This window comes from Gorilla gorilla, chromosome 21, assembly GCF_029281585.2.
Source record: "Gorilla gorilla gorilla isolate KB3781 chromosome 21, NHGRI_mGorGor1-v2.1_pri, whole genome shotgun sequence".
In the NCBI taxonomy this organism is placed as follows: Eukaryota; Metazoa; Chordata; class Mammalia; order Primates; family Hominidae; genus Gorilla; species Gorilla gorilla.
In genome coordinates, this window is record NC_073245.2 from 30413852 (window position 1) to 30427937 (window position 14086).

Genomic DNA, 14086 nt, shown 5'->3' on the forward strand with positions numbered 1-14086 from the left:
CCTTCGAATCTCGGCAGCATAATCCCCATTTAGCATTAGTAGCAACGGCTTCCACTGTGAGGAACTCTTTTTTGATAAGTAAGCACTGATTCGGGCATCGCTTTTAAACAGCATATTCCCAGCTCAGCAAGAAACCCACACTCCTGAATGAACCGGAGCACATTACTGAGAAAAAGTTCATTAACCTTGCTAGATTTGAAGGTTAACAGGATAGCTGAAGAAAGGAACTGAGTGAACAGCTCAAATACAAAACAAATTAAAATGAATGTCATCATTCCTTTTGATATTCATTAGTTGATTCAGAGGGAGAATGCTCTTCTTAAATTTGCAAGCATTTATCTGTGAAAAACAGGTGTACATCTGCTGCTCGAATGCGTCTTAAGCGCGTGAGAGAAGAATAATGTAGACACTCACCCGTTCCACTGAGGGAGTAGCTGGGAGACGGAGAAAAGACTTGGGCTGCGAAATCCTCGAATGTCATTACTTCGCGGTGGTTCTGAATTATTGCTTCGAGATACAGAGCTCGCTCTTCATAGCTGCGGTAATCGGTTAAGGAAACAAGCGCACGTGCAAAGTGGCATGCAGAGCAGTGACAGAATTCACTTTTAATACCGTTGTGCAATTTTTTCTGTGTAAAAAAGTATCCTGCAGTTTCTTTACCATCCTGCAGAAAATTAAGTATTAGTCATAATTCATACCCAAATTCTGGTTTTGAGACCTAAGTTTCTCTTAGACTTTAATTGCATTAAATACTAGTAACACTAAAAAACATGTAAAGCAACAGTTACAGAATAACGTCATAAGATCATTAGGGTTGATTTAAACAAAAACAGGAGATACTGATTGCAATAGCATCTCTTTCCACTGACAGTGGTAGATCTTTTACGTCCTATTTCCGTGGATAAAACATTCTTAGCCTACTGACATATGAGTTGATACTTCAAGCAACTTGGTGATACGACAGTGCAGACGCTTCTTAAAAATAAGAAGATGCAAGTTACTGGGAAGAGAGAAGGCTAGGAAGATAGATTCTGAGGGGGCATCAGAGCCTCTAACCAAGACAAGCTGTGAACATTGGAAAATAAGAACTACTACGTGAGAGAATCTACCAAGAGTGCACAGTGCAATTTAAAAAAAAGACTACTGCCTTTTAATTAAAACTGCAGTCTGGAACACACAGCATTCAAATGTGTAATCAAAAACCAGTCACCAATAAAACTTACAAGCGTAACACACTGAAGCAACTTTCCAGCTGTCTTAATAGGCCCCCTGCGTGTGGCAGGCTTTCACAGGGCAGAAAGCAAATCTTCCCCTTTTGTGTGTGGCTTCTGTTTCCTTAGAAGGTGAATCATGCACTTCCAATAACAGGATAACGTCAGAACAATCCGACAATGGATGGAGGCACTGCACATACGACATTATGAATTAACACTTGGGGAAGTCCGCATGACGTCTCATTTTCCCCTTCCTCATTATCAATGCAAAAGTTAAAAGACATGTTTCAGTCGTTTTGAAAATCATGCTAATTCTCCGGGAACACAGGGAATGTGGATCACCATCAGTTTATTATTGGCCGCTCCAGAAGAGGAAAAGTAACTCTAGCATTTCTCACTACATTTTTGAACTATCTTTTCAAAATGGCCTCTTTAAAAATACAAGTTGGTGACAATTATGTCCTTTCAATCAGCCTTCAAGACAGCACGTGTTTTTAAATGGTCAAATACTTTTCTGCTTTCTTATGGCAAAGTGTGCACACCGATCTCTAAATGCAGGCTCTTCCTCTCCCTACTCCTTCAGTTATATTCAGAGGATAATTTTCATACCATGAGGAGACCAGAGGCATTCTAGGGCTGTGCTATCCCATACAGTAGCCACAAGCCACACGTGGATATCTCATTTTAAATCTGAATTAATTAAAGAGCTAAAATTCAGTTGCTTTGCCCCTCCCCCCACCTTGCTATATTTTAAGCACTCAATAGCCGCACGTGGCTAGGGGTTCTATACTGGATCGCACAGATACAGGATGTGCCTGTCACCGTGGAAAGCACTACTGGACAGCGTGCTGCCAGAATTTCTCCGTAAGTTTGTTCTATGCAACCTCAAGCAAGGAAAATGAGTTTGAAGATTTCCAAAGTGGCCCCTCTAATGATTTATGATCTTTTATATAGATGGGCACAACCGCCCAAGGCCTGGGCAGCATGAGTCTGAACTGGCTTCTTGACTGTGGGCTGAACTCCTGGTGACTCGCCTTAATGAACAGGCTGCCAAACTTCCTCAGCGAGAGGCGCCTGCTCAGGCCCAATTCTAGAGGGACCCACTAATGCCATTCACGTCTCATTATGAACACACTTATTCTGCACAGCACTTGGCTGTCGCCACGGCTCGGCCCTCCGTGCATGGCCCCAGCAAGCCGCTGGTCCGGGGAACAGCAGGACGTTAGGCCTGAGTGGCCGTCTGGCGAACAGGCACTCTGACACTAAGCTGGCACGTGCTGGCCCAGCAGGGGCTGAGCGAGGCGTGACAAATTACTCAAAGAGCTGAGCTAAACTTATGGCTGACAACCACCTGAGCCTTTGGACCGCCGTGGCCCGCTGTCAACGCTCAATTCATGGCTCCCCCTTTCAGTCCATCGTCTGCTTGTGGGCCTGGGTTAGAGCAGGCACGTCCCTCTAAAGACCTGTCATGCTCTGCCTAGCATCGTCCTGCTGTTTCCTCAAAGGCCCCACTGCGTCCAACACATCCACATACAGTGCTTGGGACAATGGTGAACAAAAAGGAAATGCGTGTGCATTTTGCTAACTACTCTACGGAAGCCATGTATCTGGAAAGTGGCTGGCTATGTTAATCAAGCTCATGATCAAACCTACAAAGGGACGTTTTGCATAATACCAGATGAACTGACCCCAGACGGCAGCCCATCGTCCCAATCCTGGATGGCACTATCATAAGCTTGTTCTTGTCATAAGCTTGTCCTTGTCAAGGCTGAGAGATCTGGGCACCTTAGAGGAAGTCCAGCACTATATTTAGAGGAGCAATAATGAAGTTGTGAGATTCTCTGATTCAATGAATATTTATGGTCTGACTCCTAAATTAAGGCAGTAGGAGACAGAAAACATAAAGGTGCTTCCAGAACTGGATCCTGGAGGAGGAAGTGTTTCCTTCATAGAAGGTTCCTGACCCTGCCATGCATGCCCCCGACTGTCACACACAGCCCACACTCTCCCGCCCACTAACTGGAGTGTTAACAGTGCTAAACTGGGTGCTGTCATTTAGACAAACATCCATTAGGGATTGGGGTGAGACCAGGAGATCATCAAATACATTTTCGCTCATGGCCCAAGCCAGGGCATGTAAACACCCTGACAAAGAGAAAACAAATATCCCCTTAGCTCTGGCAGCGTTTAGAAACAGCCAAGGAGCTTGTGGGTGCCAAAAATCATTTCTTTTAGTAGCCATAAAAAACACAGCGCTGGGATCTTAACTGAATTAATTGCAAGGGCAATTTGGAGCAGTATCATCTGACATTTTCTTACCTAATATCCTTAGGGCTTCAATGCTGGTTGCTTTCTATAACAAAGGGCATTTATAATTTAGACATCAAAATGCTTGTAAGCTTTTCACATGTAAGACATGTTAAAATGTGAAGTGAATGCTGAAATAATGCCGATCCCTGGACGGTCAAAGACCTTTCACTGAAAGAGGCACCAGGTCACCAATCCAATCCCTGTTTCAATACTAGCCATGGCCCTTTTGTTCTCTTAAAAAGTTTACTAACAAATGTGTAACTTTTAATTCTGTTCTGAATTATTATCTCATGAAAAGCCACACACAACAAAGTACTTTTTTAAAGAGCAGTTTTCCCCTGGATTACTCAATTCAGGGAACATTCAAATTACTGACCAGAAACCCATCTTGGCTTCTGGACATTTCTCAGTTTCTTTAGCCACTCATTCTGTTCACATTTTCACATAAGAATTTTTATCAAGAATTTTGATTAAGAGACAGGCCTGTAGTCCCAGTGACTCAGGAGGCTGAGGTGGGAGGATCACTTGAGCCCAAGAGTTTGAGTCCAGCCTGGGCAACATAGCAAGATTCTGTCTCTAGAATAAAAAATAAAAAAATGGATAATATTCCTCTACTTTACTAAAGAGGTTATATGCCTTTACTGGTTACATTTTATCAAAAATTTCCAAGAGAACTTCTCGAGACTCTCAAGACACACCCTGCTGAATCTGCAGAGCTGTAAGAATCTGAGAATCTGAACCTGTCCCCCAACTTTACTCTCATTATTGTTTGTTTTAGTTTTTAGAAATGACAGTAGCAGCATGACAGTCAGGAAGGAGCTTGTATTTTGGTGGAAGGAAGGCAGGGTTTGAATCTCAGCTGCCCTTTTCCCTGCCAGGTGTTGATGTCCCCATTTTACATGTGAGACAGCTGAGGCAAGTGGTTCCGACTCCAGCCTCAGTTGTCCTACTAAATGTAAAATGGGGACACCAACACCTGTTCTCAGGACGGCTGGGAAGATTAAATAGAATCCTATATATGAAGCATATACCTGGGTTCCAGCACAAAAAGAAAAGCACGATAAATCTGCATTGACTCCTCCCTGCCTCTACCATGTGGGCCTAGGGTTTTGTTGCAGAAAGAATGTAGTAGGTAAGCTGGAGGAGAGTTCCGTGTCAGGCTCCATGGCAAGCAAACCCCCTTTAGGCTACACCCTCATGAGCAGGGAAGTCCTATGGTCTCCATTTTACTGATCAGGTAATGAGAGCTCAGAGAGTTCAAGAAATTTTCTTGAATCACAGTGACACAGTAATGGAATTAAGGCTACAGCCCAGGTCCTCTCACCTTTACTGCTTTCATCTAATATCTTGAATTCTAGAATAAATGGTGTTAAGTTCAAGATCATGTGTGAGGTTGGGAACTAAACTCCAAATGAGACAAATCAACTGACTTAAATATACGTGAGCTATAATAATCAACCCGCAACGTAAACCTGAGTGCGTATGTGTCAGCTGCATCTATACCCAGATCATGCTGACTTTATAAAATACAACAAAACAACAATTATTCCATTTTAATTTCTTTTTACTCATTCGGGCTATGTGTTTGTTGACTGTTGTTTAGCACTTTCAAGCTACTTTTATCAAAGAAATAAAGATAACTGTTTGTAAGAGGCTATGTTGCAGACTGTATTTTTTCAACCCTTGAAACCCTTCTTGCCTGAACCTTCTCTAAATTTCCCAAGAGTGGACATGATGCTCAGACTGGCAAAGTGGCCCCGGACACAGGCAGCCTCCTGACATCAGCGTGTGTGTGCTGTAACAGTTTGCGTACCCACCTCAGTTTTCTTTCTGAACTCATGCAGCCTCTAATCACTGGCACAAGCAAGCCCAGAGCTAGCCATTCTCACGACTCTAACTCCCATGGCAGTGATCTGCAGAGGAGGGAATGTCATGTTTCAGAACCACCTGGGACGCTTCAGCCATCCACACATCCCTCTCAAAAGTTCCGGCGCCCCCGAGTTCTGCTGCCACTGTTCCATCCCTTGAGTACATTAGGGTGTGGAAAAGGTTGAAAACCTCTGGCTAAATAGCTACCACGTATGACCATCTTAAGCCTCCTTATGTTAGTTTTCTGTGGCTGCTGGAAATGACCACCAACTGGGTGGCTTAAAACAACAGAAATTTATTCTCTCACTAGTTTTGGGAGGCCACAGGTCCAAAATCAAGATGACGGCAGAGGCTGCAGGAGAGATTTTGTTCATGCTTCTTCCAGTTCCAGGTGGCTGTCTGCATTCGCGGGGCTGCATGACTCTCCTCTTTGCCTCCTTGGCTACATGGCCTCTTCCTATTCTATGTGTCTCTCATAAAGGACACTCCTCACTGGATTTACTGCTCTCCTGGATAACCCAGGATGATCTCCTCATTTCAAGATCCTTAACTTATATCAGCACACAGCCTTGAGTCAAATAATTAACATTCACAGGTTCCAGGAACTGGGACACAGACATATGGTTTTTGGGACCATGGTTTACTTCAATAAACTCCTTGAGGACACCATATGAGTCAGGTTCATCAAATTTATGTCAACAGAAATTTGTTCTCTTACGTCACTCATACAACCTAGCTTAAAAGCACCCCACATAATATTTACTGAATGAATAAATGAAGGCCTGAAATTCGTGTCCATTGCTTTAAGCTATGAGACAGCTAGATATATTCTAGGCAATAGCAACTTGTAAGGAGAGGTTAGAGAGTTCAATTTGAAGTAAAATTATACATAGATTTAGAAAACTGCGTGATAAAAACTTTTAGAAGAATGTATGGGGCAAACTCTTTATGACCTTGGGGTATGGAAAATCTCTTAAGAAACCAAAACATGAACCACAGGGAGAAGAGACTGGTACATCTGACCACATTCAAAGTAAGAGCTCCTGTTTACCACAATACTGTAAAGAAGGTAGAACTACTAGGCACAACATGGGAGGAAGCATCTGTGACTCAGAGCTGGCAAGGGGTAGGTGCCAGAATATAAGAAGAACGCCGAGCAAATCCATAAGAGAAAGTCAAATAACCTACTAGAAAGATGGGCAACCAAGAGATAAACCATGACTGGCAATTAAGTTGCTCAGTACCATTAATGATCAGGGATTATGAGAATCACAACAAAATACCATCTTATATATCCCAGAGTGGATGGGATATATAAGTGGATGGGATATATATAAACACAGAACATGTAATAATGCCAAATGTCAGACAGGACATGGGTCACAGGAGCCCCAAGAACCTGCTGCTGGGAGGAACTGGCCTGGCTTCTTGGGAGAGCAATCTGACCTTATCCAGGGAAGAACAGACGCGCGTGCTTGCAGGCTGGCAATTCCGCTCCTCAGTATGTGAGCTCTGGTACATATGTGCTTGGTTCAGAATGTTTATAACATGTTACAGACAACAGCAAAAAAGGAAAAGGAAACTATTTTTAACATTCATGGATAAATGCAGTCACACAATGGGATATTATATAGCAGTGAAAATAAATGAACTATAGGCATGTGTATTAATAAGGATAAAACTGAAAACCATGCTCAACCAAAAAAGCCAGTCACTGAAGGACACATTGAGTGCAATTCTATTGCTATACATTATTTATTTATTTATTTATTTATAGACAGGGTCTCACTGTGTCACCTAGTACGGAGTGCAGTGGAGCCATCATAGCTTACTGCCACCTTGAAGTCCTGGACTCAAGCAATCCTCCCACCTCAGCCTCCCAAGTAACTGGGACTACAGACATGCGTCACCATGCCTGGCTAATTTTTAAAATATTTTCTAGCAATGAGGTCTCGCTATGTTGCCTAGGCTGGTCTTGAACTCCTGGCCTCAAGTGATCCTTCCACCTCAGCCTCCCAGAGTGCTGGGATTACAGGCCTAAGCCACCTTACCTGGCCTATATATATTTTAAAAACAGGTTAAGTGAAACATATTGCTTAGGGCTACACACATATGTAGGAAATGATAAAGAGCAAGGAAATAATAACCTGGGATTACCTCTGGGGTGTGGAGGGGTTGTACCTGGGAGGGTCTGAAATATATTGGCTGGTGCAAGTGGGTGTCAGTACCGGGACGTGTTTTGGTGTTCCTTAGAACGTATGTAAATGACATGTCTTCTAGTCTATATAAATATTTCATAATAAAAATGGGCAATTTGGCCAGAATGAAACAGCACTAATCAAATGAATCTTTTCTCACCCATCAGAAGGACAGAATGAGCTTCAAGTTGAAGGTTGATATAAAAGGTCTGTGTTTGGGTGTTAGAGTTGACGATGATCACAAAGAAGTCCATTTGACTCAGACACAGAGAAAGCAGAAAAGAGACAGTACTATTTTTAGGGATTTCATTCCAGAAATAGACCAGAATGTCAGAGCTCAAAATTTTCAGAAAGTTGTGGGGAACTCTGACAGAAGGGATTCAAAAAGCTCAAATCAAACATGGATACGAATGCCACCTGTAGGGGAGGGGGATAATGCTCCAAAAAATAAAAATGTATTTCTACAGAATTACTGTTGTTAGAATTACTATGCATTAAGAATGACAAAACCAGCTGAATCTGAGAATGGTCAGAATACTACATATATTCATGGGCTTAAGCATAGATTTCTATACATTATCCTAGTCTGCTCAGAGAACTGGATCTCAAGTGGCTGTGCTATTTTCAAAAAGCAAATCCACCTTCATTCAAGCGCTCATCCATTCAAGAGATATGTATTGAGTGCCCCCCTGTGCTAGGTAATGGGCATGTAATCAGGGAACAAGATAGATGTCGCTCCTGCCACCAGCAATCCTGCATTCTAGCAGGGAGGCAGACTGAACACTAGTTAAAGGACAAGTCCAGGGAATAAGGCAAACTGTCATTATGTCAGTACCAGGAAGGAAAGAGGGAGATAAGCTCAGTGAAGTCTCTGATGGGAGGGAAGCAGCTAACCAAGCAGGGATGAAGTGGGGTAAGGAGTGTAAGAGCAGTTCGGGCACAGAGAATGCCATGAGCGGGAAGGAAGTTGGGATACTTCAGGAGGAGAAAGGAGACTGGAGCCATGGGGTAGTAAGAGGGTGGCAGGAGGTGCAGCTGAAAGACAGGCTGGTCCTGGGCACAGGAGGCCCGAATGGCTTGAGGCAAGGAAGCAACATGATGTCACTTAAGTTGCTATATTGCCCTTAGAGGAACTGCACCACTAAGGAGGGTCCTGAGTGTCCTCTAGTTTGGAAGAGGTCAAGGCTGACTTGCATCTATACGTTCAATCAATGGGCTTGTCCAAATATTTCAATACCTTACTTATTCTTTGCATTTTTCAGAAGTGGATGACATACAACTTTTGGGCATGTGGAAGAGGTAAGAATGCTACTTGCAGGCTTGAAATGACCAGAACTTCTGAGAATGACCTTAAGCATAACCAGGAAGGACTATGGCATGGCAGAGAGAGGGCCACGCTGGGTGACACACACACCCTGGTGTGGAGGGAAGAGGAAATGGAGCAGAAGCAGGCTCTCTGGTGAGGCAGAGAATGAGGCGCTACACACAAGGAGGCAGGCACGACCCTCCCACAGGACAGATACTGGGCTCACAGATACTTATAAAAATGAGATGAGTTAACAGCAGCTGTGGATTGAGGAATACTACCCTGTTTCGAATGTGTAAAATACACCCACGGATGCATTTTAAACCTAGTGAAAAAAAGACCCTCCTGTGGCAGAGTCTGAGCTCAGAGAAGGAATGGCTAAGGATATTTTACAAAACTAGGAAATTAATTAGCTGATTTCTTCTGCTGCTCCCCACTACTGGCCGCTTTTGGTATAGAGGATGCACAAGAAAATAACACGTTTTCATTTTTGAGCAATGTTTTGAGCAGTGATCAAAGAAAGTGAAGAGGCAACACACAGAATAGGAGAAAACATCTGCAAACCATTTAAGTGATAAGGATCTTGTATCTCAAATATATAAAGAACTCTCACAGATCAACAATAAAGACAACCGAGTTTAAAAATGGGCAAGGGATGTGCATAGACATTTATCCAAAGAAGATATGTAAATGGCCAGTAAACACATGAAAAGATGCTCAATACCACAAGTCATTAGGGAAATGGAAATGAAAACTATAATAAGATACCTAGTAGACCTCACGTCTACTAGGATGACTATAATCAAAAGGACAAGTGACAATAATAACCAGTGAGGACGAGGAGAAGATGTGGAGAAATTGGAATCCTCATACCTTGCTGGTAGGAATATAAAGTGTGGCCACAGGCCAGGCGCAGTGGCTCACGCCTGTAATCCAAGCACTTTGGAAGGCTGAGGTGGGCGGATCACCTGAGGTCAGGAGCTCGAGACCAGCCTGACCAACGTGGAGAAACCCTGTCTCTACTAAAAGTACAAAATTAGCTGGGTGTGATGGTCCATGCCTGTAACCCCAGCTACTCGGGAGGCTGAGGCAGGAGAATTGCTTGAACCCGGGAGGTGGAGGTTGCGGTGAGCCAAGATCGCGCCATTGCATTCCAGCCTGGGCAACAAGAGCGAAACTCTGTCTCAAAAATAAACAAACAAACAAACAAAGTGCAGCCACTGTGGAAAACAGTTTGGCAGTTCCTCAAAAAGTTAACATATTATCCAGCAATTCTACTCCTAGAAGTTCAATACCCAAGAGAACTGAAAATATATGTTCACATAAAAACTTGCCAACAAATGTTCATAGGAGCATTATTATTTACAGCCAAAAACCAGAAACAACCCCCTTGCCTGCAAACTGATGAATGGATAAACAAAATGTAATATATCATACAATAAAATATTATTCAGCCATAAAAAGGAATGAAGTATTGATACCTGCTGTGACACGGATGGACTTTGCAAACACTATGCTAAGTGAAAGAAGTCAGATGCCAAAGCCCATATATCGTGGGACTTCATTAATGTAAATGTCTAGAATAAGCAAATTAATACAGACAGAAAGGAAATCAGTGGCTGCTTGGGGCCAGAGGCAGGGGAGAATGTGGCATGACAGTTAATGGGTATTCAGTTTCTTTTTGGGGTGATAAAAATGTTGTGGAATTGGAAGTGGCAATGGTTGCACAACTCAGTGAATATACAAAAAACCATTGTATTATACATTTTAAAAGGGTGAACGCTATGGTCTGTGAATTATATCTCAATAAAATAAATGCCCCCAGGCTGGGTGCAATGTCTCACCCCTGTAATCCCCAGCACTTTGGGAGACTAAGGTGGGAAAATCGCTTGCGGCCAGGAGTTTGAGACTAGCCTGGGCAACATAGTGAGACCCTGTCTCTAATGGCACATGCCTGTGGTTCCAGCTGGTCAGGAGGCTGAGGTGAGAGGATCGCTTGAGCCTGGGAAGTTGAGGCTGCAGTGAGTTCTGATCATGGCATTGCACTCCAGTCTGGGCGATAGAATGAGACCCTGTCTCAAAAAAAATGCCCCCCAAAATGCCTAGTGGTACGCAGTGCACACTATGTATTGTGAGGAAGGCCTGCTAATAAAAAGATCTTCACTGAACACATGAGAGAACAAATGGCAGGATGGCCTGGCACAGCAAAAGCCCTCCAGGCAGACAGTGGCTGAATCATTTAATCACGGAAGACACAGGAAGAGCAGCAGACCATGTGCCGCGACTGTTCTAGCAGCTGGAGGATGAAAAAGACATAGTCTTGTCCTTCACAGCATTCACAGCTTATATGGAAAGACAAGTGGACAACGAGCTCTAGGAAGCTGGTGGGTGGAGCGATTCACGGGAATGAGGAGTGGGTCTTGGTCAGACTGCAATGGGCTGGTTACAGAAGAGAAGAAGCAACACCAGCCTGTGGCAACTGGGAATCTCTGAAGGTTTTAAAACAGATGAACAGCAGGACCTGATCTATGCCTGAGAGATAATGGGGCAGGGAGACAATGCAGGGGAGGAAGCGGCACAATGTGGGGTAGACCCATCTGGACTTGGGGTGCTCACCAATGGTAAGAGATGGAGATGGATTCTGGACATAACCCTGGGATCAAGGTGTAATTGACCAGGAGGGTGGGATAGAAAGGGACCTGAGGAGGAGGGCAGGGTTGAGTGGAGGAGTCTGAAGAGCCCAAGGGATTCCTGGGGGACAACTTCAGGGAAGTGCTGACTGGGACTCAGCAGAGAGGCCTGGGCCAGAGCTGAAGAGCTGAGTCATGGGTTTGGAGATGAGCTTGAAGGAGAAAAGGGGAGAATGCAATGTTAGGGAACCACCCCCACCCCCACCCCCACCAGAGGGTGGGCAGAAGTGAAAGAGCAGTCAAGGGATATGGAGGGAGCGGGAGACAGCCATTTCCCAGATCCCAGGGAGAAGCATCTGGAAGGAGGAGCAGCAGGGTTCCTGCAGAGTCTCAGCTCCCATGCACTTCCCTGGTACCTGCCTCAAAGGCACATGCTCCACAGGTGGGCTCAGGTAGCATTTAATAACTAAACAAATGGATAAAATTCCATAATGAGCAAGACAGGAACAGATGCCAGTTACATCCTAAAGCCATACATCATTTTCACAAGATTTTATTTCTCTTTCAATATAATGTAAATTTAAATTCTAGGACTGTTTAAGGCCGCAAATAAATGAATCATTGAAAGTAAATGTCACAGCCTGGTAACAGGTAAAGAGGATGACTTTACTCAACAATGTAACCAAATAAAATGGATGTTTTGGAAAAGGAAATTAAACACATGGAGGTATAAGATATTAGATTAAGTTTCAAACCCTAATGATACACTCCTGGAGAGAAACAGTCCACTACTGCTCAAAAAGAAGAAAATACCATATAACCAAGTTTAAGAATAATTCTGAGGAAATGATAAGAGCAAATGGAAATGAGAAAAAGATTTTCTTCAGGCTATTAAATTACAGACTTTTGGAGATGGTCTGTTCTCATATTCCCATGTCCTTCCGGCGTAGGGAGCTGAAGGTCTCCCTCCTAGAATCTGAGGTGCTCCACACATGCAATGGATTTGGACTATACTGTTATTAGAAATGTTCAAATCAGTTCTTCCCAGGGGATTGATTTGTGAAGGAGCACATCCTTAATTATAGCATTTTCCATTTCCATCTTCTCCAATTCTCCCAGAGTGCCTCACCTTCTGCAAATCACCAAGTGAGAAAATGCCCCGTGACACCGTCGCTCAAAGTCTCACATCAGTAAAAATGTAAGTGACAAGAAAATTAGTCATTCAGCCTATTTCAAGTCTAGAGAAAGTGCTGTCAAATTGAGTGAGAAAAGATTCAACAGGCTACTTCAACGATGAAAACGACTGAAAAAGTGACGAATCAATATGAACAATAGAAGCCCTGAGTTCTGCCATGCTGACGCCAATAACTTGATTTCTGGGAGGAAGGGAGTCAATGTCACTTGAACCATGTTTCTCTTTCACAGATTTTCACTCGTCCTAAAGACATCATATGTTAGAAGCTAAAAAATGTACTCCCAACCTTAATATAGAAAGGACCACTGCTGACATTTTTGGGGCATTTAATATCCATGAAGTGACAACAAAACGGAAAATAATTAGAAATGCAGAACTGACCTAATGTTAAATGATGAGTTAATGGGTGCAGCACACCAACATGGCACATATATACATATGTAACTAATCTGCACGTTGTGCACATGTACCCTAAAACTTAAAGTATAATTAAAAAAAAAAAAAGAAGAAATGCAGAACTGTCTCTAAATGTCTTAAATCCTGTTTGTGGCAAAGTATAAAAAGAGTAGACAATTAAAGAGCAACACACATGAATTGTAAACTCTGGTTCTGTCATCACTGACTCTAAGAGAAAAAAATATTATTAAATAAAATACGTTACAGGTACTATTTAGTGCAACATAATTTGAATTGAATTATCCAATGTTTACTCTTCAACCATTCTATTTTGAAGGCAAAAGCCACTTTCATTTGGCCTACAGAATATATCTAGGTTGATTCTAGAAATTAAATAGGATCATGATATATGATATACGATAGATAATAAGTAAACGAAACTGACAAGTATAAGAAAACATCTATAGCAGATACTCTGGTTATCCATTCCTTTGAGACATTCTTAATTGTTACCTATAAACAATCTCTTAGGCCCACATGAAATCAGACTAGGCTCAGGCATGACACAACTGAATTTTGTGGTCCAAAGTATTTGCACCAAGTTGTGTACAGATTTTCTTCGTTTTTCATTTCTGAAAGCAATTTTGGAGAAATAATTCCTTTTCATGGTATTTACAAAATTTTTGCTATATTTGTTTTTTCTTCTGTGCGTTTTAAAATAATAAATATCACTACCTCTGGAAGCAGAAAATAGTATTTCTATGCTTCTATGAAATAATTTTAATAGCTTAAAGGCATCTCAGTTTTCCAGGAAGATATTCATCTGATACCAAGTTATCAGATGTCAAGAAGAAACTTCAAGAAAAGTTAGGGGTTTACCAAATGAAAGTGACTTACAAAATGAGGAAAGAAGCTGATGTGAAGGTTGCCAAGTGGCCTTCCTGGCCTATTCAGACTGCTTGAGTGGT

The 14086-nt window shown here is 42.6% G+C and overlaps 1 protein-coding gene across 4 annotated transcripts in view; it reads right to left on the minus strand.

The window, feature by feature from the left end:
* The window catches only part of RALGAPA2 (Ral GTPase activating protein catalytic subunit alpha 2), a 325720-nt gene that overhangs the window by 21644 nt on the left and 289990 nt on the right, over positions 1 to 14086 (minus strand). For all 4 annotated transcript variants that reach the window (XM_055373507.2, XM_055373512.2, XM_063702324.1 and 1 more), the window contains one exon: positions 415 to 536. In XM_055373507.2, coding sequence (XP_055229482.1) covers positions 415 to 536 — 122 coding nt within the window. The remainder of the gene's footprint in view (positions 1 to 414; positions 537 to 14086) is intronic.